Here is a 26,304-nt window from a genome sequence, read left to right on the forward strand (position 1 = left end):
TGTGTGACCACAATGAGGAGAGCTTCAGAAGTTCAAGTGGAGACAGGAAATTCAGAAGATATGTGTACCTAACTGAAGAAAAGCCAGTCAGAAAGGACAATGGTTAATGACCCAAAACCAAATCCATCTACAGCATCTATGTGAGCTAAACAGGAGAGAGTAATTGATATATATGCATAATGTAAGTGTAGATATGCATCTGCACTCAGAGAAGGAGTACTGTACCTTTTATTAACCTTTCCATGAACAGCCCAGATTGGACAACGTAAGGTTAAGATGGCAGCAGAGCCACAAGACACTGAAATACATCTTAAAACTGCTCCTAGGGAGTACTACTTCTAGTAATATTCTAGTAATTCTGAAAAGTAGCACCAGATAGTAACTTTCAAAGATTATTAAAGGTCCATTTTCTTGCCAACATATGCGTAATTATTCTTAGACAGCTTTATGTCTAAAAAGATATTCAACAGATGTTCATCAGGCAATATGCACTTCCAACCAGCCTGCTGCAGGAGTGCAGAGGGTTGATTTTTAAGAAATTGAATGACTGTCTTGTATATGAGGGATTGATATGGACATTACTAATATACTGAAGTGCTCTGGAGAACAGCATCAACAGTAATTTCATCTACCCATGAAAAAACAGAAAATTTTGTCCATACCAATCAATGTATACTCTTGTTTCTTAGAAGCCAATGCAATTAGCATTCCAGATCTGAAAGACCAGGCCTCAATCCACTAGGAATATCACAGCTAGGTTAGGAGAGGAAGATATAAGTGACAGATGGGTAATGGTGAACAGACATGCTGACTTAACTTCTCTTTAAATCATGCCAGTTCATTACAAAACAGTAGGAAAAACCTAATCCTCTGTTAAGAGGACATAAAAGAGAATTGTTTGAGGATGTCTAACTGCAGAGTATGCTTGCCACATAAGAGTGCAAGGTCGTTACCATGTAAGCTTTGTGCTAAGTAATGTTAATGGAGTAGCACATCTGAGCCTGAAAATGTGACAGTATGGCCCAGGACCTCACTATTGGATTTAGGAACTCTGAATCCGCAGCTTCAGCTCACGCTTGCAGAGTGTCACTGCAGAGTGGCTCCCATGATCAGCTGTTACGTCATGCTGTGCAGATTTTTTCATTTGAATTCTTGCAACCTCATGTGAACCATGTGAATGAAATCCAGTGATGTCTCCGAAAATGATGATGCATCGCGATTAAGTACAAGAGTCATAGTACATTCATGCTACATCATAAAGTTAAAACTTCAATAAGTTTCAGAGCCTTAAACCACAGAAATAAAAAATAAATTACAATGAGTCATGAGGGCTATAGAAGAATACTTTTGAATTAATAGCAATATTCATATGCTGGCTACCCATCAGAGTATCAACCACAAGTATCCAGAGGCAGTCAGTAGAGGGCATGACTCAACACTTTTGTTGTGGGGAGTGACTGTTGATGGTACTATTCTGCTCATGGATCCTTCTGCTCCCACTTTCCTACAAGGTACAATAAAACCTGTCATTTATTCACTGCATTGATCAGCCTGACAAATCTGCTCTGGTGGCTCAGAATAAAGCTGCTGGGACAATCTCAATGAAGCGTTCAGCAGTTCAGAACTTGAGCTATTTATGAGACCTTAACACTGGATTTCCTTATTCAGGTCTTCACTAACATAGAAAGAAGCTACAGCTTGGAGCTTGTAAGAGAACAAGCTACAGCTTGGTCAGACAGATCTGAAGCTTGGGCCACAAGAGTTGCTTTTATGCATTTTTTTACCTCTTTGTTACTGATTTTCCCTGAGCAGCCTAAGTGTCAGAAATAGCACCTAATTTGTGTGTATCTAATGACTGTAACTGACTTTTAGTATTTTATTCTGGAACAGTTCTTTAATAATTAACACACTATGAATTTGTCTGGTGATTAACATCCATTCAATTTAGCTCTCATTTTAAGAAAAGTTGTTCATAATTCTACTCTGTCCATAATCCTCCTCTGGAAATTACTTAATATTGACTCAAGTTTTTAAAGTATTTTGTAACTGGGAAGCAATTGTCAGGAAAGAAAGTTCACACAAATTTAGTCACAGCTACTTGCAGTACTTAGATCTTCTCCGGTAAGGTCATATGAGTCACCATTAGCTCTTACTCAGCATGTAAGATCATTGACTCTCAATTCTACATAGTTATTGCTGTGTGAGCGAGAAACGTCATCACGATATCTGTTTGACCTACAAAGGCCTGTATTCTCCTTCAGTTTCTTGGGAGTCCCGATGGAGTAGTTCACCTACCATTGGGGTATTCTACATTCAGTGCCAGAGTTAGAGAAAATTTTAGTTGCCCAGATGAGCTGAATGTACTTTTTAGTACTTCACCATGGCTACAGGAAATATTACCAAACATTATCCTGTGTGGGAGGGAACAGCATGATGGCAGCTTTCTTGATCGTTTCCAGGAAAAATTGTATCATGGTTTTCAGGTACTATTGCTATGAATTATTACTGCCACAAGCTGGATTCGTTTCACATTTTTATCCCTTGCTGAACAATCATAGTACTCCAAGATCTGCTTCTGGAAAAACAAACCGTCTCTCTTGTCACTGCCACTTTGTGTAGGCAGGGAAAGGCATTGTAAATTTTGAAAAATTTTTGAAAAAAAAAAAGGTTTATGTAACAATGTATAACAAATCTCACATCTATATCCTAAATTCTCTTCTTTGCCTTTCACCTTCTTTTTTTCCTTTTCAATCTGTTGCTCTTGAACTTGGTACTGCTTTTCTAGTCTTCTGTCTATCTTTGCAAGACAAATGGCATTCCTTTGACTCCTTCAGGCATTGTAGTGGAGAATATCTGAGATCAGGGACATTATGGGTTTAGCTCCTTGTTTTGTATTTTCCTCTTTTTAATTCCCCTCTGGACAATCTTATTCATTTTTATGTTTCTTGCTTGTGCTTTTTTTCAAGAGCTGTCTTCCATTTGAAACCCCTTTATACTTAATTAAAGACAAGGAAAAGACACAGTCCTGCTGGTTAGTTCTAAGAGTTGTAGACAGAGCTCTTCTGAGTTCAGTTATCCACATGGTCCAGAGCTCTTCTGAGTTCAGTTATCCACATGGTCCAGCTGGTAGTCTAGTTTGCTGAATCTAACGAGGGATACATCTGGCCAATATGTCCCTGGAGGAAGTAAGTTGAGCAGTAAATCCTTCCTGAGCAGCTGAACATCCCTGTCTGCCCACCAGCACCTCAGACAGATGGGTGACTGCAGTTGCAGGAGAAAGTTTGAAGCAGTGAATGCTGCTTTCTGTTGTGACACCAACCCTGCTCAGCCCAGAACTGCTGCTCACATCTGATTTTTTGGTACCAACCTCTGAGTCTGACAACAGCAGGATTTCTCCTTTTCTTTCTCTGCCTCCCTTCAGCACCACCCAGAGCTGAGCACAGGTCCTGGGCCCTACGCTTCTCTGAGACCAGCTTCTCAGTTGCTGCTGCCAAGAAGGTGGGAAGATGTTGGTGGAGGAAGATGTTGCCAGGATCAGTAAGTGGGAGACTGAGACCAGCTCACTCTGGAGGAGGATGTAGTAGAGTTATGCAATGAAGCAGGGACCCCACAAATAGCCACCCCCGCTCCAGTTTCCTGCTGTTAGGTGCCTCTCAGAGACGTTCAGCACACCCTGCTTTTCTCTTTCAGACATTCAGACTTCGTTGTACATGATGAGTGTTATATGCATATGATGCTCATCTCTCTAAAATTTAGCTCTCCTCACCAGCAAAAACACAGTATAATCGCATACAGTATAATTGCTGATTACAGCAAGTTTTGACTAGATTCTCCTGAAAGTTGGATGCAAGCTGTGGGAGCCTTGAACACCTGTGTTACTAGACTGCTGCACCTATGTGCATATACTTAAGAGACAGGACTTGTGCAAAGCAAAATGTAGGAAACTATGCTATATCACTGTCTGGATGATTAGAATATTCATCCAAAAGTAATTGAAGTTACCCTCAGGTTTCTTCAACCAGAGACAGGTTTTAGTGTTGGTCAGAGTCTTTCTTAAGGTCAAACTCTCTGTGAGAAACAGAAATAGTGACTAGGGACCTGAACTCACTAGGAAGGCTCACCTGCCACATTTTCTAGTCCATGCACCACACTGGGCAGGTTGTGACAGCTGCCTTTGGGGAAAGCATGGCAGTGAAATACATGCTGTGAAGTTTGTTGGTTCCTCAATGTATTTCTGTAAGGGGTAGATTCCTTTCTGAGTGGAGAGGCAATGTATGGCATAGCCTGCACTTCACTCATGGGTCACTCTAATACAGGGAGGATGGTACCAAGGGGTTTGGCCTGTCCCTTGGGCAGAGGAAATTTTCACCTCTGCTATGTTAAAGAGAAGAACTAGAACAAGAATGTAAGTAAAACTGGAGAAAAGTTCGTAAATTCTGTCTATCAATAGGTTTATTGTTGTAGATTCTCTTGGACTAGATGCACAATGTAGATGTAAGTTGCATCCTTTTCTCTCTGTGAAGCTGTGAAATGATTCCCTCTTCCAGTAGGAAAGGCAGCACCACCACTGTGAAAAACACATACTTACAGGATCTATTTTTCTGGTTTTTATTAACTCAACATTGTCTCCTACAAATATGATTTGTCATTCACCAGAAGATTTGAAATGTAGACTTAAGTTACACATAGGTATAAAAAGCATAAAACAGCACACACGGTACCACTGTTTAGACCAGAAAACATTGTGTTGCCCCACAAATAAGAGCATTATTCAAGCTCAGCTCCATAGCCTTCTGCCTCATGGATGCAGTCTTCAAAGAGGCAGATGCTTCTGCTTCTTTTCACTCAGCTTGTGAAGCTCTATCAGGTTTCCTCTGATGTTTTTCACCTATGTCTGGACCAGGGAATCACAGGACAATCCATCCTGCTCCACCACAGGTTATAAAACATTGGGTTCCTACTGGCTCTTCAGAAATGTTTTCCTCCTTCTCTTAATATTTATGTACAATATATGAAGGGATACGGTTTGTGTCTTTGATTTAGACATATCTCTTGCCTCATACTTAAACAATAACTTGAAAAATATTTTACAAAGAAAAAGAACATTGTTCATCTGAGTGTCATTCATTATTATATTGCTATATTTTATACCCTATTATTAATATATACAAAATTTCTTAATTGCCTTTTACAGATGCATGGAAGCATATAATATAACAGTTTTAAAGTATCCCATTTTTAGATTTATTTTTTTCTTGGCTCATGTCAATCTCTTTAATAAACTATGATTGCTTGGAGAATATAGGAAGTATTTGGAATGTTGTTTAAAGTTTAATAATAACTGGTAGCATTGTCCATTTGCAGCCTGAACGGTTGGAGCACCTGTCAGGGCGATCTGGTAGAGATAGCAGCATCATAAGACTTAAACAATCATGGAGGGCTGTTAATGTGCAGTGTCGACGGGTGCCAGGTTCTGTTCTTTATTTGGGGCTTTTCTTTTCTTCGGCTGCGTTTTGTTGTTGTTTTCCCTCTGTTCTCGGTTTTGTCTTCGGGCTGCTCGCCCTTTGCTTTCCTGTCTCGTCTCCTTGCTTTCGTCTTTGTTGGACTTTTTTCTTTTCTCCTCCCTATTTTTTTTCCCTGAAATAAAAATGATGGCACATTAGAAGATTTGCTCAAGGTGTTGCAGTTTCTGACTCCCTCTCTTTGCCATTGCCTGTAAAACCTGCCCTGGATTAACGCATTCCATGAGAAGCTCAACACTAGCACTGGTGTCCAACTCTTCACCAAACTACTCCCGTCAGTCTGACTCTGAGCAAAGAGCTGAGAACTCCCTGGGGAGTCCTGGTACTTTAGAGCCAGTATAAATATCTCATGTACTCACAGCCCGTCTCCCACAGCCAGGGGCACAGTTCCATGTACTCCACCAAATCACAGTTAGTTTGGGCACATTGATGGCCAAAGCCAGGTAGTGTTAGCTACTGACTGATCTAAATTTATCTCGAGCTAGGACCCAGAGCATACGGCAAGGGAAAAAACAGTCATCATGTTACTCGCCGTCATTGCCAATACTCAGCATCTACATCTTTTAAAAATTCGTTTTCCCCTCCCTTAACTCTCAGCACACCCACATTCCCAGGGGCCCCTTGGTATTGCAGAATAAATCCCATAACAAACTGTTAGCTCTAGCACAGGTATGTGACCTTCTTCAGACTAAAAAGTGATGTTCCAAGCCTCAAGTCAAGCTTTAGACCATCATTACAAAATTAAGTATTCAAGTATATTACTGCTTTAATTACTTATAAAGATAAGATGTTGTGAATTTTTTTACTGCTGCAGACCTCTCCAGTAAAGCTTCTCATCCTTTTCGGAACATTAAAACTTTGTATATTGGCTGTGAAGTATAGTGCATTAGTGCTTGGACATAAGGAAGGAATTCTTCATGCTGAGTTTGGTGAGACATTGGAACAGGCTGCCCAGAGAAGTTATGGATGCCTCATTGTTGGAAGTGTTCAGGATCAAGGTGGATGGAGCTTTGAGCAACCTGATCTTCAAAGGTCCCTTACAGCCCAACCCATTGGGTGATTCTGCTCTTTCTGTTTGCTTTACAAACCAATGCAGGTATGATATTGAACCGAACTGGTGTGCACACACAAGCCTAAAACAGATTAGATATTTTTTCAGTGTGGAACTGATTCATCTATTGAGTTATGCAACTGAAATTCACCTGTAGTTAGATGGCTTCCAATGATTTTTGATCTTCAAAAGCAACCTTGGTTGAGACTTCCGTGATACAATGTCATACTGACCTGTATGCCTCCTTACATGGAGAAATTTCTGGAGAAGTATTGAAAAGCATCTGGCCAAACTCTGTTTTATGATATCCTATACTGCTGAAAATAATCTATCCCTCTTTGTTATAGCAAAAATACTTCTTGCTTATAAATATCAACAGAAAGAATCCAGGCTTTCCTACACCAGTATTGGGGGGCTTACACAAAGCTGGCAATAGCTCTTGCTCTTGAGAGTGCTGAATGCAGGGAGTTGTGTCCCTTCCAAACTCAAAACCAGAGCTGGGAGGGTTTTGTTCCTCGATGGCTCTGTGGGAATGGGCCACAGTGGGGGAGTTAGGTGCAGAGGCAGTGGCTTTGTTCTGAGAACAGATGACCATCCAAGCGAGTGTAGGTCAGATAAAGGGGGAGAGATTCAGAGGAGGTGAAGAGAAAGTAGAAAACAAGGAGTAAGGCTAAGATGTGAGGATATGCTGTATCCTTTTCTTGTGTAGCTCTATAGGCTTATTTTACAGATTCTCCATTCCTTACTATCACTGCCTGAGACTGGAGAGCAAGGGAAGGCTTAGGTACACATCTTAAGTCAAGTAATCTGCCTTTCTCATCTGTTGTATCCGAAATATGCAATAAAGCTTTAAATGTAAAAAGCTATTTCAAGTTTTAGGTAACTAGTTCAGAGATTACCCCAATATACACCCATATACCTGCAGAATACCCCTCTGAATTTGGCAATGCCATCTAAGATGCACAGAAGTGAGCAGGTGAGACCTGTAGAATGGCTGTGCGAGGCTCAGTGAGAGCTGCCATCCCTGGGAGAACTCCATGCAGAAGTAGGATTGTTACCCAGCTGTAATGCTGTCTCTTACTAATGGATAAATGACAGTATGGAATTTCATTCCAGTGTTTTGTAAATACAGTTGGCCCAAGATGAGAAGTTATTTGAATGGAAACTGTCCAGATGTTCAGTGTTTGACATTGTTCACTTGGTGATTAGCCAAAATCCTTCAGCTGTGACTTCCTAGACACAATTCTTTTATGCTGCAGCGACATATAATAGTTTCTCTTTCAGGCACAGAGCAGGATATGTGCATTTATTTCTATGTGTGTGAATGTACTAAGAATACACTATCTCTCTCTAACTAGAGACTTATCTAGGCATGGCTTTACTGTTTTCTGCTTTAATCAGACTAGTGTCCATTGTAAGGGACAACAAAAACTGATCTCTGAAGGTGCTTAAAACTTAGTCCTAACTCTCTTCTACTCTGAGGATAACTAGTTTGGAGTCCTCTGTGCAATTTTATACATGGTTTAATGCCATCATCTCTATGCTATTTGTGAAAAGACCTGCCCTCTAGACCTGCGCTGTTCTGGTAATGCTGTAAAGCATAGAAGGATCATCTTTGTCCAGGCTGGTTGTTTAGCTCCTTTCACCGCTATTTTAGTGGGATTTTCTGTGTAACAACGATAATAATAATAAAGTTACTTCCCGTCAGTCCTTGGGAAGGGCAGATTGTACCAGCAGTTATCTTCTAGCATCGAGGAGCAGCTAGAGCTGAACGCTTTCATGCATCTCTCCCCTGCTCATATCCCTGCTCTCTTCTTCCCAGAGCTTTATTCCTGAATATTTTTTTCTTCTTCCTACCACTCGCTGAAGCCCACTTCATAACAGCACAGGCTGGACACGAGAAGCTGCGGACAGCATTAAAACTGGAAGCTCATCAAGGAAGCAAATGATGCAACAATATAAAAATTATATATAAAAAAGAAACACTCTCCTGAAATTTCCAATTCCCTTGTGAAAAAAAAAAAAAGAAAATCCTTCTGTGTTTGAATCCGTAAAACTTTATACATATTTCTATATATCTGTATCTCCCAATCTCTCAGTGCTTTCTCAAGCGGCTATAACAAAGGTCTCCTCTGGGGAGCGGCAGAGGCCAGTGCCGGTGCCGCCCAGGCAGGGGTGTCTGGAGCTTCCTTCTCTTTCCCGTCCAGTTATTTATTTTTTAATATTTTTTTTCAGCAGTTAGCAGCGAGCATTTCCTGTCCGATTCCTGGTTTCCCTGCTGTTGTATCTGCTATGTCTGTCATTTATATTGCACACACGGTGAACTTATTTTAGCATTCCGGGAAAGGGGACATGAAAAAAGGCGGTGTGTTAGTGCTGCGATGCAGGAGTATCGTTCTTTCCCAGTGGGTTAAAGAATTCTTTTACAGTGATGCACTAATTCTACTAATGTTTGTGTCTTCCTACAGATTCAATAAAACCTTTCAAAATTTTAAAATAAAAAGAGGATGAGTCTTTCTAGCTAGGAGGTAGTAAAACATTTTCCAAAAGAATGTTTTGCTCATGAACATTTAGATTCATGTGATTCTAATAGTTCTGTGAAGTAATTATTTGGCATTAAAATAGCTTTTATTCCAGATCTGAAGCTTTGTACTGGAAGAATTATTTTGTAGGCACTATCCAGTGAATTTTCTTGTAGGTAGAGGATGCTTTACCACTTCTTGGGAGAATTTGGTATTTAAGAGCTCCATATGAGAGAGAGTTAGTTACTGAAAAACTCATGGCCAACGTGGATTCACTACCACAGGCTACAGATTTCATCTGCTTCAGGCATTGTCACTTAGTCCCACCCTATTATATTCAGCTGTAATTACTACAGGGTACTTAGAGCAGCCTATTTGTTCACTTCTGCCTTCTGTGGTCACCAAAACCCCAAACCACCATAGGAAAGCATAAAATCAGATTGTGCAAACTGCTTTGCTTTGATGGGGAGTGGGTGTCACAGTGTAGCTCTCATCAAAATCCCAGAGGAATGGAAAACTGGCGTCAGGCATTTAGAATGATTTTATTTCTTCTGGCGAGGTTACTCCCATGAAGAAATTTACCCTGGGAGAGTGGAAGGGGCAAGTGGAGTCATTGAACTGCACCTGTTAGGGTTGCAGGCACCGGCGAAATAGGCCCCTGTCTGGAAGGGTCCTGGTGCTTCCACTGTGCATGTCACCATGGACCACAAAATCCTCCCCACTACACTGTAATAAGCTGAAGAGCTATAATAAAAGACCACAAGCCACAGCTGTAACGTGACACAGTGTTCCTTTACACTCCTCACAGCCTCAGCTGACCTCTCAGCATTTTCCTGGCTACTGTAGAAATACCAGCACCGGTGCACTGGTAGCCATGTCCAAATACCTCCACACACCTCAAGGTACAGGGACAAAACTTGGAGATTAAGTGCCACCACTCTCTGTTACCCACCTTCTCACCTAGCCACACCCTTCTCTAAGACTTTTTCTAGTCCTCTAAGACTAAAAGTCTATCACTCTGTCCTCATGACATGATCTGGGCAATCACAGCATGACATGTGCTGAGTGAAGATACCAGTAAGAGTAGCATGCCCTAGGCCCTAAAAACACTTACTACAGCTCTGATGTCTGCAGTACAGACATGTCATATTATGTGCATGAGTAGATCACTCTCATTTTCAAGAAAAGTGACAGACTTTTCTGGAACACCGGCTGTAGCATGTACTCACACTACTTGCCAGGATAACAACTTCCAAAGCCCAAACTACCCAGTGATGCAAAGGTTGTTCTCCATTCATTCACAAGCTACCAGCAGCTGATTCATCTGGTATGTCTTTCTGAAGTTTAAATGGCATAATTTTCTGAGCTGCAACCATTGTTTTCCTAGACATAGTGGCCCTATTTTGTAATTCTTAGATTTTCAAGTGACCAGAGTAATGAGGGTCAACAACTTCAGAATTACCTAGGTGCTGCGTGGCTCAGTGCATTTCCCAGCCTTACTTACTCTTGAAGATGCACAAACTGCTGAAGTATGGTTAAAATTTTAAAGGAGCTAAGGTCCAAAGACATTCAAGGAGCAATTAATTTGGCCATACATAGGTTCTCCTGCTGATAAGATGCATGAGGACACTCTACCTGGCTTCCACGTACCAGTCCAGATGCATACAAGTCTAAAGACAAGTGTCATATCCACAGTCCTATGTGGTGATCTTAGATAACCCAAGAAACATCGAATTATGTCAACACTTACAGTTGAGAAACTGCATTAAGGGACTTAGTGACTAACTTGTACTTACATGCCCTAACTCCTCTTGAAAATAGAAATACCTTCCTAGATGTAGACTCTAGGTAATGTTGGAGCCTGAGACCTACAGAAATCTTTCAATGAGATTTAAGATCCTTGATCTTCATTTGCCTCTGAAAAGAGGATCCGGACTACTAGATTACAATCACTTGAAAAATGTTCATATTTATGTTATGTGTGCTTGCCTGTCCTTGCAAGCAGAGGACAACACTGAGGCGGGCATGTTACAGGATATGAGAATGTTGTGTCTAAATAGCAGAACAGTTCAGGTCTGTGCAACAGCCATTTACATAAAGCAGGCAGAGAGGAAAGAGAGGAGGCTGAACAGATCAGCTGTGCCAAGACTGGAGATGTCAGGCTTTGCCGCTGCAGCAGAGAAAGAGAAAATTGTGTCCCATTAGGTGTATGGAAAGTAGGAAGGAATCATTTCTTCTGTGGGCTGCTTCGGAAATGACACTGCTACACTCATGAGCTCATAAGCAAGATTTGTGGAAAGTCCCTGGCTTAACTCTCTTGTGATGACCTCTTTGCAATAGGAACGGGTTGGATCTGCCTTTCCTGTGCCATAGAAAAGACATTGTCAGTGCCTGAAAACGCAAGAATATCCTCCAGTCAAAGAAGCGGCCAGAGGAAGCAGATTTCTATAATGAGTTCTCTTTGCTGTTTGTGGAGATATTTACTGCTGTCTCTTCAAACCAGAGCCTGTGGGGATTCATTTTCTTTTGACTTGTGTGTTGGGACTGAGGGAATTTGTTAGCAGCCTTGTTTCAATCAGGACTAATGTTGTGCTAACAACAGCAATTTTATAATTACATAACAGTTTTCATCTTATAAGAACCCCCAGCTTATAGACTCTGAAGACAGCTTCCAAAGACAGGAAAGTAATGGCTGTTTAGCAGAGCAGAAAACCGTTCTGCATTGCTTAGGACAGGAAGTGACATAAACCATGCTGGTATTTAGGAAAGTGGTGTTTTCTGATCAAGCTTGCTTTGAGATTTTTAATGGTGGCTTTTGAATGGGATTTGATTTTTACAGCTCTCCTAAAAGTGGCAGAAAAGTAAATGAGTGTCCAAATCTACCTTATAAGCCTCTCTTTATCAGAATCAGATGTCAGTAGAAAGATTTGCCATAGTAGTGACTGGTACCGAAGTCCCTTATCCTGTTGTTAGAGTGTCAGGATATTGGCAGAAATCTATAATAGTTTGTTTTCCTTTTAGGCACCAATAACCCAAACCCTCCTGTTAGCTTGGACTGAGGTCATAAATATAGTGCTTTATAGAGACTTAGTTCAGCTGGTGCAGGCTTTTGAGAAAATCAGAAATAAAAATGTGATGCTGCATTATGTCAGAGCTGCATGTTTAGTCTGCCTCTCTAAAAATAATCAAGAAAAGTTATACATGATAAGAGACAGATGCTAGTGCTTCAGCAGACATTTGAACTCTTTCTAGTACAATAGTAAAAATGAGAAAAGATCTGAAGAAACATGTTTCTTTAGTACTCAAATTTGTACTCAGAATGCTCTGAAGGGAAGGATAAAAGAGAAAAGATGTTTTGCTTGGCTTTACTTAAACTGCTTGCAGTAATGTAACCTGCCAATTCAGAAGATACTTATATGACCCCAATGTTTGGATGCATCCATAAGAATACCTTTTTCCCTAAGTGGCCACTGCTTGGAGTTGGGCTGTACTGTTGACTAAGTATGGATCCCGGAGGGGATTTGCAAGTGCTGGCTCCAACACTTGGGCCAGGCCAGCAGTTCGTGCTCTGGCACTAGATTGCCAGGACCAGGGAACATGGGCATCTTTCACCGCTTCATTTGCTGGTGTAGGTGCACCTATATGCTCCCCCTGGAGCCCCCTCCTTATATCTCCTTAAGTTTCCTGATGTGCCAGGAAGGTAAAGGAAGATGAAGAGTCAACAGGATGCACCTCTGGCCCCGCTCTGCATGGTTCACTTGTCCCCTCCACCTTAAGGGCGATTTGTTTGCATTCCCACCTGGGGCAACACCTGTGCTGACAGGTAGATGGGAACCTCTGTGCATCCTGCAGGTAAATCCAGGCCGGCCTGATGGATGGGTGAGCCAATTGGCAGTGGCTAACACACAAGGTGAAGGCAGCCCCTGATGGATCCACTCAGCAAAACCATCAGCCCAGAACCAGGGTGTTACTTAAATTCACCCGAGGCCCAATTCTGCCTTCTCTTGTGCTACCTCAAACACACAGAGGTCACCAAGGTTGAGCTTTGGTGTAAGTGAAGGGACAATTTGCTTTCAAGGGTACTTTTCAAAACAAGGTGTTGAAAAATGACTGTTTCTTTCTCTTTCGTGTCTCCAGTGTGTGCGTACTATTTCAGCTGGCCAAAGCATTGATCCGCTGATATTTCTAAATACTTTTTCATGCTGATAAAAATGATAGGTTAGTTTTCGAAATTTCTTGGAGATCAGGGGCTCCAAAGGTCCCCTTTTAAAAAGAGTAACATGACTTTTCACTTTGACCTTTTCCATATATTTCTGAAGAGTTTCATCTCTACTGAGATGACACCTGGCAGTTCACCAGATAGAGAGCACCCTGTGAAGAAGGAGGTTGGGATCACCAAGACGCTTGGGCTGCCTTTGAAAGACAGTCAGGGAATTTTTACATCAAAGTGATGCAGAGCTTCACCCTTGGAAGCTCAGGGAACTCAGGTGACCAAGATGTTGTCAGAGGGATCTCAGGTTTTCAGGCTCTCGAGCCCTTGTCAGTCTGCCAGGTAGATTGCCAAAGGCCAACACAATGGACAAGCTGGCAGGGTACTAGGCAGAAACCTGACAGAAAGGCAAAGTTGTTTCAAAACCTGCCTACTTTCCACTGGGTCTTCCCCGAAATTGTCAAATTCCTGAGAAATGTGATGACTTTGATAATCTGATGTTTTCCATTCCTTTGGAAAATTCAGCCCTATAAAATATTTTTAAAAAGATTTCTAAGAAGGGATCATGGAGGACATATGCAAAAAAATCTTGAATGTTAATATTTTGACATTGCCCGTAATTCCTCAGTTTAAAATGAATCACAAAATTTGTCCATGTAAATTTTATCCAGGCTGTCCTGTCTTTTTTTTATTTCATTTTTTTTCCCAAGAATGTGATAAGTTTATTCTTTTTAAATCCCTCTGGGAATGAACTATGCTATTAGAGCTGTTTGTAGTAACGCAGGCTTTACACACTGAAACGAGCAGCCAGCTTTATGAGTAGCTTGATGTGGAATGTGAAGAATGAGTATGCCATGTGATAGTGCATCACTGGTGTCCACTTAATATACTTTATAAACTGACCACCAAGCCATTTAGATCGGATACAAACGAGGTCACATGGCCCAAATGTTAGAGATGAAGCCCCCACTGAGATGAGAAAGCAGCCTTTCATGGGGTGTCACCAAGTGCTAAGGAAAGTCTGTAACCCTTTGCCACCCCACTAGGAGATCTACCCTGCATCCTCTCTAGCACAGTTCCTACCAACAGTATACAATGGCAGTTCAGCAAAATTTTCTGTAGGTATTGGTTTTTTTTATTTTTCTGTTTCATGCTAGTCTAGTGTCTTAAGAGTGCCACAGCAATGCTGGTAAATTGGCAGCAATCCTAGGCTTTTCTCTTCCAGGTGTGCCTGTGGGGTGTGCGCAGCCCATATGATGGGGCTGGATGTAGGAGCCAAATTGTAGGGCCTCAAAAAGATTCTAGGGAACTCAAAGCAAAAGTTCAGCAAGTGATGTTTTACTGTACTACAATGCCTTGCAAGAAATCAAGACCTTCTCTAGCCTCTGAAAACTGGGCCTGTGGGGCCTGGTGCCTCCTTGCCTCCTGACGAAGAAGGCCACTGTATGCTAGTCAACTTATATATTCATGCTTCTCTTTTAAACTGAATAACTAATCACTTTCCTGCGTGCTCCAAGAACTTTTACATTAGTCATAAGGACAAACTACGCACTATTCCTAAAGATCTGAGTGTCACCTGTTTTTGCTAGCAACTCCTTGGGTGCTCTTCTATGACATCTGAGACCAACCTTGTAGTGACTAAACCCACTGATATTTTGCAAGGATCTGGTATGGTATGCTCAGAAACACTTTATAGACTGCCATACAGAAGTATAGAACTCTCAGGGACAAGAAAACAGCAAATGGTGCATACATACTCTAGTAACATACTAAAGGAAGAAGGATGCTTTGTCCAAACAACCCACAGCAAATAGACCCCTACTCCAACCTCAGTCAGAAACTCTATGAAGTTACTTAAAAATGTTCCTGTGCTTTTGAAAGTGTTACTCAAGATTTCTGTATGTCCAGGAATTTATTTTATGTGCTCTGAAAGAGTGAGTTGCTTTCAGTTAGAAAACAGAAGTTTCATCAACCTTAAGCCTATAGTATTCAGAGGGATTCACAGAGGCTTTTCTATATCCATATCTACATTTAAACTTAAGATACTTATCTGTCATAACTTTAGTTTGATTTAAGAACTCTGTGGAAAAAAATCCAGCAACATAAAACATGCTGTGACTGGGAATGTGATCATTCGTCTCAATGACAAACCTATAATACAGTTTCTGCATGGTTTCCTCAGGTTCCACAACTATAAAGTGGAGATAAAAGTTTCTTAATTTTGGTAAGTGCTTTGGGATCTGTGGATAAAAACCACTACTGCTACAAATCAGAGCCACTGAAGTGGACAGAGAGTCCTCTTTACTTCAATTAATGTTTTGAAGGATGCAACACCATGCTTCAATCAAACAGAGACCTCAGGATCCTTCTTTACAGAGTGTCACTTCCTTGCTCATGCTTAGAGGTAGCAGGGGCTGGATCACCCACTGGCATTCCTTCTTACCACCCACATCCGTACAAGAAATAAAGTCAGTTCCTCTGAATTTAAACTAAATCCTTCTGGTTTAGCAATGAACATTTCTACTTAAGCAATAAACATCTGTCGTCTGCCATTCATCAATATTAATTATAAATGGTCACTAGCTCATGGGATCCAAGTCCACCAGCTGAGATTTTTCCAACTCTGACCTTGTTAGGGTTTGTATAAAAAGTGTTCAGAAGGGTCCTTCGAAGCTCGAAGCCAACAATAAGTGCAGTTTGCAGAGTACAGAGTTTAGATTATGCACTTAGAACAAGGGGTGATGGGGAGTGGGGGAGGGAAGGAGGGAATATAGAGCCTCAAACAGCATTCCTTTAAATGCTTAAGTTTTAGAGCTTTCTGCAGGCTAATGACAGGGAGAGGCATTGTCCATAATGAAACTGGCCCATCCATTAAACATTACTGTAAATGAAAGGTTGCACGAATTAAAGGTTGTTCATCTCATGTTTCAGGAATGTAGCTGTGTTTCATGTCTGAAGCCTGTTTTTCTTTTAAATGGAGTTCTTCGGATGACAAATGAGAGAGAGAATTTCAGAAAGCAAATGGACAGAAGTAAATATATGCTTGAGAACAAAGCAGAGACATAACTCTAGCTGTAAATCTTTATACTGGGGCTACTGTTTGCTGCAGATATTGGGGAGGATTAGATTAGAATTGAGAAATTTCATTACTGGGTTATTTTGCTCATAAACCAAAAAACAATAGAACCTCCCCCCCCCAGTTAATCATTGAATTCTAGCCTTAATATCACCTGTATATATTTCACTCACAGACCGCTAGTTAATTCTTTTACTATCATTTTGGATTTCAAAAAACTAACCACAGAAAATTTAGGAAACGCTTTATCTGGATTTTGTGTGGACACCACATCTTTAAATGATAAATGTGGATGGTTTTCTGCCCTTTTATTTCATGTTACTGCCAAATTGCTTCAACAAAAAATATTGAAAAATATTTGTTCGCATCAGTTCGTAAAATTAGCTCATTTTTCTTAGGCCTAAGCATACAGCAAAATGCCCCTCATAGGCCACATCTTCACCTGCTCTTAAAATATACATAGCGTCATTGGCAGAGAGGTGCTGGCTTCTGTCTATGGTCAATTAGTGTAACAAGTTCACTGAAATTTTCTGTAAGAAAATCCAGCCCTATACTCTTCCTATAACAATGATTCAAGGCTGATGACTGCAAAGACAAACATGAACAGATATCTGAGCAATGCAAATGACTCAACTGGACAAAATGAAAGGAAAGTTGGTTTCAGTTCTTTGACTCAGGCCCCAATAAAAGTCTGAGCTTAGTAAAGACAGCAGCAGGCCTTATATTAATGTCAGTGGACAGAGATACTTAGATTTGTGCTCTGTAAGTGTGTGGAAGCCTTGCAGAAGGCAACAGGCAATACAAGAATTTGTGGAAATTTTGTAGCAGTTTTAGAAATGCATATCAAAGCATTATCTAGTCCCTTGGTAGTCTGTGAAGCTGAACTACTATACTCAGACTGTCTCTGATGGATGTTTGTCTAATCTACTTAAAGATCTTCCATGACAGAGATTCCCACAACCTCTTTCCTGATCTTTACAATCACTGGATGTTATCATCTCGTTGGGAACACTCTACAGCTCCTTTGGACCTTTATACAAGAAAGTTATAGCAGCAAATGTTTTCTTTTTCAAAGTTATGAGGCTAGAACAGAGTTGGGAAGTGGCAGCATAAGCAGACCAAATGCTACATCAGGTGTCAGATCTGGCAGGAACAGTGATCTGAGAAGAGACAATGAGACTGGAGATGCAGAGACTTGGGTGGGGAAAACCAAACAGAGCTGCCTGGGTGCGGAAGAACAGGCAAATATCCAGTAAGATGAGGAGAAACAGCAGCCCAAGAAGTGTTCCTTTGTTTTTGTGTTGTTGCAAAGGAATGCTGAAAATCCCTTCTTTATGGCCAGATCCAAAGCACTCTGAAGTCAGTAGACTTTCAGTGGGTCTTGGATTAGGCTCTTTAAAAGAAGGGCCTGATCTAATACAATAGTGAATGAGTGCCATTGCTGTCCATGACTGGCAGTGTTATAACAGCATTGCTATACATGGAAGTGTTCCACAGCCCAGGATTTAGCTGATTAAACAGTGCTGCATGTGTCACCATTAGACTCGAAACATCCAATGCCTGATTTACTCTGGAGCTCACATACTCCAGATGTTTTGCATTCTTGGACTAAATTTGATAGACGTGCTAGCAAACTTCTCTCTTGCATTTGTTCTTCTTTCCAGGACACACAGGCCAAAATAATGAGGGGTTTAGATCTTCAGGTAGTGAGGGCAGGGTGGGCCTTGCTGTCAGCAGACGTTTCCTTCACCTCTACTTTGTGGCAATATTGCCCAAAGCTGAGAAAACAGCTTGCTCTGGTCTTCTGGAGAGTTAAGAGAAAGAAGTTGCAAAGATATCCTGCTGTGGTACTCAGACTTGAAGAGGATCGTGACAAATGGGACAAATGTCTCCCTCCGAAAAAGCTCTTTAGAGCACTAGAAGTTAGGGCAAGAAGTTTGGAAGCATTGTCTGCAGAGAGAAAGATGAGTACCTGAGGATGTACAGGCAGAGCAAGGAAGTGATGTGAGATAAGAGAGGACCATACTCTGCTCTTTTGCACGTGGTCTCTGCCCTGCATTGAGAGAGGAGAGTAGCCAAAGTTTCCTATTTGCCTCTCCCTGAAACTCAACGATGTGAAGTCGCTGAAGGTGAAAGTGCCATGGATAAGTACAGTACAGCTGTACCGGGGAAGAAGGTCAGAGGCCAGGCAGACCCCTGAGTGTCTGCACAACATAACTGGTAAGTTTGTTTTATGACTCCGTTTGACCTACAGCAGCCATCCCTCTTCCCCAGTCAAATCTGCCATGGAGAGAATAGCCCCAGCTGGTTTGGATGCAAGCCAGAAGGTGGCCCTTGGCCTTGTGGCCAAGAAGCAGACCTTGGCCTGCTTTTCTTTATAAGCATAGAAATAGTTGCAGATTTCACCTTCGGAAGCTGGAGTCACTCCTCTCAGTCCCAAACATTTTTATTCAAGAGGGAAGATTTTAAGCAGGTGATGGAAATTTGGTGCTGAATGAATACCCGATGGGCACTTTGGAAGTGGGAGAAAGAGCAGTTTGTGAGAGATTTTTATTTCCTCCTGTTTTTCCTGTTTTTTTGTTTAGAGCTCAGGCATCTAAAAGATATTCAGCCAGCCAATTCTAGAGGACAAGGAGGCACCGGAAGGGAAAATTAGAAAAAGAGATGATTTCTATCCCTTATTTGGTGTAGTGATCTGAGGAGAACAGCTCTCACATCATTCACATTTTAATAGAAGAGTACAATCAGCTTTCTTCTGATTCACTTCCCTTGCAGGAGCACTTGACCACATGCTTCTTCCTCAACTTTGACACCATTCCCATTAATACGATGTTGATGCAGTTTGCCAGCAGTATGTCCAGCACATTTTTTATAGCACACTCCAGAGGACCTCAAAGCAGCCGAGCGACCTCCCCTCTGCTCCCAGGCTCCCCAGTACAGTGAGGAGATGGAAGGTGGTGAGAGAGGAGCTGGCAGCAGAAGAGCGCAGAGACAGCATCAGCCCAGCACCCTGAGAGGCTAAAATCAATTTTGATACCCAACAGCCTGACAAGCTGGTGTATAGCCATGGCCATTTTCAGCCTGACTGTTCATCAAGATGCACATTGTTCAGAGAATAATAATCTTGGCATGGTACACATGTACACAGCGAGTGAACACGTGTATGGTACCGTATGTGCAGCAGCACAGGGCGTGTATGTATTACTTGCTTGCACGGTTGATATGTGTCTATCAGGACTGGGAGGTATGATAAGAATTTATTGTTCACACATAGGGAAAAACTTCTTCCTTATATCTAATCTAACTCTACGCTCTTTCAGTTTAAAGCCATTACCTCTTGTCCTATCACTGCATGCCCTTGTAAAAAGTCCCTCTCCATATACATACTAGCAGCAAAATGCAATATTACTATTAATTAGTTCAGATTTAAGGTCTCAGTTTTCAGGTGGTGACTTAATAAGACTTTCAAAACAACCTGTGGTTAAAATTTTTAAGTGCTATGATTAAAGTTTAAAAATTTTCCAGCCTTTTTGGCCCTTGAGTTATAGAGCCAGCACATCCTCTACTATTAGCTATTTTGGATTCACAAATCACTCCGACTCATACAGGCCCTATTTTCCCCCTCTTAAGCCTTCTCTCCCAGATCTCTTTTCTAGGTCACTCCCCTGTCTGCTGTCCCATGTCAGCGGTCAGCCCTGTGCTGTCCATGCCCTGCCTTCTTCAAGGTATCCCCAGGACACCGTTTCACTTTATGTTGCAACTAGCAGATTCACAGTCTCAACAGCCCTACTCTTGGAGGCTGGAAATGTGTTAAAGTTAAAGAGTCAAAACCCCTGCAAGGAAAGGAAATGAGAGGTCCTCTTGGCAGCAACAAACAGAAAATAAACAACCAAACTCATCACAGGACAGATTCCTCAATTATAGTAACTCAGGCTCGCAAAGGCCGGAGTTACGACCCATTGGTGTATGCAGTATGTAAACACAGCGATGCAGTAATTAGCTTTGTGTTCATTTTGAGGCTTCAGAAGTCCTGTGACCTGCTGTGGAGTAAGGTCATTAACCATAACCACACTAGTGACCTTCACACAGGACACCCCATCTCTCACAGTTATACGAGCGAACTGTGCTCTGTGATGTCTCCTTAGCTCACATGCCTCAGCCTTCTCTTTTTAAATGCCTCTGAGCTATACATGAGGAAGAGGATGTGACTTTTGGGATGAGCTGTGACTGGAATATCGTACTTTCCCACATAACAGCGTTTAGGAATTAAATGTGATTAAGTAAAAAACCTCAGTACCAAAAATACCCAGAATTTCCCTCAATTTCTTTTTTTTTTTTTTAAAAAAAAACAAAACAGAAAAAATGTTTAAAAATAGTACATTGAGGAATTATTGGACTAGTGTGGGCCTCCATTGCCCTGGAAATAGACTTTTATCTTTGGTTTGTGGACTGTATAGGGGAGATTGTTCATAGCTTGTTCTGTGAAGGGCAATTCACCTTTGAATAAGCAAATGTACACCCATTACTAGATGTTTTTTAACAAACACAGCAAAACACTGCTCTAACCCTGATTTTGCCAAGGCTAAATGAAATAAGTATTGGGAGTAAGTATTTTTCAACTCTACATTTTGTTTTACTGTGGCTGACGTGTGGATCCCGTGAGACACCCATCTTTCTTACAGAGTCAGCTTGGGTGAACCTTCGTTTAGATTTTGCAGTGTTCATAAAATCATAGAATGGTATAGGTTGAAAGGAACCTTAGAGATCATTTAATCCAACCTCCCTGCCACAGGCAGGGACAACTCTCAACTAGACCAGGATGCTCAAGGCCATATCCAGCCTGACCTTGAACACCTCCAGGGAGGGAGCATCCACAACTTTTCTGGGCAATCTATTTCAGAGTCTCGCCACTCTCGTACTGAGAATTTACTAAGTCATTACTGTGCAGATGGAGAATATGTGCCTTTTAATTTTAAAAAAATAGTGGGTAATAGTCCAGATCACTCATACTAGGCTGTCCTTAACCATTGTCGTAAAGAAACAGGCACTCACAGGAGACAAATTATTTTACCCTTCTTAGAATCTATCTTACATGAATCCATATTGTCATGGATTCTCCCTCTCCATTAACATGACCCTTGCTTTGAGAAAAACAGCTGTTTTTTAGCTGTCCAGCTAAAGTGCAGTGAATCCCATCTTGCCAAGCCCGTGGAGTCTCAGTGGAGTCCCAGATTATCATTCCTTGTCTGAATTCTCAGAGAGCAAAACTCTATGTCAAATTCAGCTTGTCTAGTATGACAATAGAGCTCAATAAAATGCACAAGTAACTGTTCTCCAATGAGATCTAGACAGGCTAGAGAGCTGGGCGAAAGTGAACCTTGTGAAGTTCAACAAGGACAAGTGTAGAGTCCTGCATCTGAGGAGGAATAATGCCAGGCACCGGTACAGATTAGGGAATGCCCTGCCGGAAAGCAGCACCATGAAGAAAGACCTTGGAGTCCTAGCGGGCAGTAAGTTGTCCATGGGACAGTAATGTGCCCTTTTGGCCAAGAGGGCCAATGGGATCCTGGGGTGCATTAAGAAAAGTGTGTCCAGCAGGGCTAGGGAGGTTCTCCTCCCCCTCTCCTCTGCCCTGGTGAGACCACACCTGGAATACTGTGTCCAGTTTTTGGCTCCCCAATTCAAGAGAGACAGAGACCTACTGGAGAGAGTCCAACAGAGAGCTACGAGGGTGATTAAGGGACTTAAATATCTCTTCTGAGAGAACTGAGGCTATTTAGTCTTGAGAAAGCTCAGAAGGGATCTTATTCATGTGTGTAAATATATGAGGGGTGGGTGCCAACTGGAAGGGGGCTTTTTTTGGTGTTGCCCAGTAATAGGACAAGGAATAATGGGTATAAGCTAGAATGTAGGAAATTCCACCTGAACGTGAGGAGAAACTTCTTTACTGTGAGAGTGACGGAGCACTGGCACAGGCTGCCCAGAGAGGTTGTGGAGTCTTCTTCTCTGGAGACTTTCAAAACCCGCCTGGATGCGTTCCTGTGTGGCCTGGCCTGGGTGATCCTGCTTTGGCAGGGGGGGGGGGCTAGTTTGTCTTCCGAGGTCCCTTCCAACCCCTGACATTCGGTCCCTTCCAACCCCCAACATTCTGTGATTCCATGATTCTGTGATTCCGGAGGTAAACCAGAATTTTTTTGAGAAAGTGGGTATTACCACATGAAGAAAGACATTGATCATTGATATAGTAAATAGTTCTGCAAGTCTTAAGTGGCTACATAGGAGTTTCTATCGATTGTGAAGATCATGAAACTCTGATTTTATGTGCTATTTAAAACATGTCCAAAAAGGTGAAACTCCCAGCAATTTCATATGACTTTCTTCACAACTGTTCTTCCACCTACATTTTAAAATGTAATGCAGCTTATGCATTTTTATTTTAATAAGGGCTCTCTTTTTCTGTCTTTGTTTTGCCTCAGACAACTTAACTGACCATTAATTAAATTAGTGCATCTCAACTGGAGATCAACTGCAGAAACTCTCCTTTGTGAAAGGGACAACTTACTTTAGACTCCAGAGCCCTCTGTGGTCTGTTGTTACATGGATCCATACAGCATCAGAAGATGTACATTAAGGTGATTAACTCACTGAGTTTAAGTGAATGAAACTAGTTTATGCCTAATATTTTACGTTTATTAGTACTAAGTTACGTTGTTTTCAGCTAAAGTAAGTTCTTGATTAATAGCTTGGGATTTTTGGCTGAGTGACACATAGCAATAAGGGGTAGAGGAACTAGTTCAAAGAAATGACAGACATGACACGAGTCTCAGTTCTCTAAGCTGTTCAGATCAAACCTAGATTTTTATATTCACATGTGTGCAGTGCAGAATAGAAGCATTTATTTTACTTTCTTTCCCCCAAATATATGCACTTCCCCATTAAAACTACTCAACAACCAATGCTGTTCTCTTTGTTCTCTTCTGTTCACCAATCTGCATCTAGAATTCAGCTCCTCATCTCGAAGACACTGCTTTCTCTCTTATCCTTGCTATACCTTAAAAAAAAATCACAGTATAAGATCTGTATCCTCCTTAGAGCACAAACCATTAACTGACATTTACCTTGCCTCTAGCATATCGCACACGTGCGAATTTTGACCAAAATTGACTTGTTTTCCTTTCATAACAGTATCCTACTGTGAGACTCTACAAGGTGACAATTCCTGCATTCTAGAGTGAAAAAAGAAATACGATGTTCTGCATTCATCCCACCATGTCTTCATGTCTAATGCTTTGAATTTGTCAGGAACAGGAACTTTCTTTGGTCTGTTTTTGCACAGAACTGGACACAGGTTAGCTCAGTGGTTTGAGCACGGTGCTGGCAACAAGGACCAACACCGAGGTCGTGGGTTTGTTTCCTGCTCGGTCCCCATGTGTTGCCAGTTTTAGTCGACAGGTGTTTTCCCTGCCCAAAACAGGGAGGTTGGACTAGATGATCTTTAAGGTCCCTTCCAGCCTATGCCATTCTATGATTCTATGATTCTATGATTCATGAAAATATCCATGAAACAGTGAACATTGGTTCTCTCCTGTGGACCTCCATCTAAATTCCACCAGCATGCAAAAGAATCAATATATGAACAAGCAATAACTGAAATGTATTATTTCTTTTTTTACAACAATACTACTGTGTAACCAATGTAACCTATCTATTGGTTTGCATAATACCCAGCTTTCTAAGATGTCTTCCTTGTTCATAGCTATGCACCTAGTCTTTTGTTAGGTGTTTTCAGTCTCTTCAAACTGATCAGAACATTGAAAGCACTTAAAAGTATCTGATCTCTGGGGGAACTCAACAGAAAGTCGTATGGTGAATGTTCTTGGCAGAATTACTCATGCATGAAAACATGCAGTTCCTTCCCCGTAAATACTTTTGTACGTAATTCCGATATTTGCCCTTTGGCCAGCAAAAGTCAGTCTCACACATTTGCAGACTGCTGTGTTTGGCCACAGCACATTTATTAAGGAAAGAAATAATATTGATGGATAATTTGCATTGTTTGAAGAACTCTGCAAATGATGCTTTTCCAGTACAACTACTTGTCATTTGCCATTAATGGATATGGCTACAGGAAACATGCAGCTCTCAATGTATGTCTGTCAGTGAAAGGTAGGAGGCAAGAAGATATTAAGTGTGGGAAGGTAAAAGTGAGTGGAGGAACACTGAGGGAACAAAGCAAAATATGTGAGAAAAAGAAAGGAAGAGTAATGAGAAGACGATGGAACTTAAAATCACATAGTCGTGCAGACTAAAGAGAACTCACCATCATGGGATTAAAAGAGAATTATGAAATAAATTGCAGTGAGGTTTGGATGGGACTGAGCTATAGAAGGAATCTGTATGTGAAACACATGGGAATTACCATGTCAGAAAACATTGGGATCAACTAATTTAGTGCTAAAATGAGGGAAAAATAACACTTTAGGCTAGGTGGGCTATTTGTAACCTTATTATCTCCATTTGTTCGCATTCATTCTGAAAATACTTCTCCCACTAAAACTTCATTTTATAGCCAGTGAGTGAAAAAATAGAGTTGCAAGAGATCTCACCAGCTTTAATGACACACCAGCAGATGGAAACAAACAAAAAACCACCCCTCTTTATCCATTTTATCTTGTTTTGTGTAGCTGTTCCAGAAACATGTCCTTGCCTCTGTGCGATATCAGTGATTTGACTAACATCCTGTCTCTGACCTCAGCTTCTTGAGCAAAGTTGTTGAGGCATCTATGACGAGCATACCCCGTCATCATGTGGTCTTTGCCCTAACTCCCTTGGCCACAGACATCTATTCAACATGGAAATGGCAGAGGCTGACTGAGCTAACTTTCTCTTCACAGCCACGGAGAAAAGATTAGCAGCACTGTTGGTAACTGCTGGGTCTGCTGCTAGATTTCAAAAGGCGATGTCATGAAAGCTAAATGCCAAAGCAATGCCTGAGAGGCAATGGGAAGTCGTACAATACAAAAGAGTGTTTTCAATATTTCCTAATAGTAAATACAAATGTATTTACTTTCCCTTCCCTTTCCCAAAATGTTTTTTGTTGTTGCCTCCTTCTGCACTCGCTGACTGGATTCAGCTAGCTTGAGCCTTGCTTGGTTTCTCCTGCAATTATTCTGTTGTTCAAAAGGGAACAGGAGCTTCTCTCTGTGTAATAAGTGACAGTGGCAGTAGGGAAGATAAGTTGCCTGGAGATTAAGTTGGAAAGCTTCATTTCCCCATTCCAGTAAGAACAGAAGGAAAACCTTTTATCTTAATTCTAATTTTCCTGGCTTGTCACCATAATCTATCCCTTAAAGCTACTTAACCTGATGTTGTATGTGTTTTTTATTAAAACTGTCTTAAAAAAAAAACAACAAACTACCTGTGAAGGTGTACACAAGTGAACAAGACAGACTTTTGTAGATACTGAGGAGTATGGGAGTGAATGCATAGAACTGGAACATAGGTTGCCTGCATCGGTTTCAAAGGAATAGCCTATAGAGTGTAAAAAAGGCTAGAACGTAGTCTGTGACTTGCTCAAAAGGAAAGACAAAACCCACTTTTATGCACATTGCAGAAAAAAAAAAAGAGGATTCATGACTATGAATGAATTCTTGTGGTGTACAGTATTTTTCAAGCATGGTTTGGCTCAAATCCCATAGAAGAAGAATTGACAGTAAAATACGTGAGTTATTTCTTCTCAAGTACTTACTACACAGGAACAGAAGACATTTCTCAAAGAGAAATCTGAAGAGGTTGCCAAATTGCCATAAGCAAATATACAACATCATTATTACCTCAGAACAACACAGTTCCAATATTACAGTTCAGTCCTATATTTTCTTCTCTGGCAAAATCAGGTTTGGAAGAAAAAAAAGAACTCTTTC

At 41.2% G+C, this 26,304-nt stretch overlaps 1 protein-coding gene across 1 annotated transcript in view; it reads right to left on the reverse strand.

The window, feature by feature from the left end:
• Positions 1-4,592: 4,592 nt before the first annotated feature.
• RSPO3 (R-spondin 3) overlaps positions 4,593-26,304 on the reverse strand; it is a gene marked incomplete at its 5' end in the record, with an annotated part of 27,598 nt that continues 5,886 nt past the window's right edge. Inside the window, one exon of the mRNA XM_009867519.1 lies at positions 4,593-5,637. Within this exon, the coding sequence (XP_009865821.1) occupies positions 5,444-5,637 (194 nt within the window). The remainder of the gene's footprint in view (positions 5,638-26,304) is intronic.

The sequence above is a fragment of the Apaloderma vittatum genome, unplaced genomic scaffold (genome assembly GCF_000703405.1).
Source record: "Apaloderma vittatum isolate BGI_N311 unplaced genomic scaffold, ASM70340v1 scaffold13084, whole genome shotgun sequence".
NCBI classification, from domain to species: domain Eukaryota; kingdom Metazoa; phylum Chordata; class Aves; order Trogoniformes; family Trogonidae; genus Apaloderma; species Apaloderma vittatum.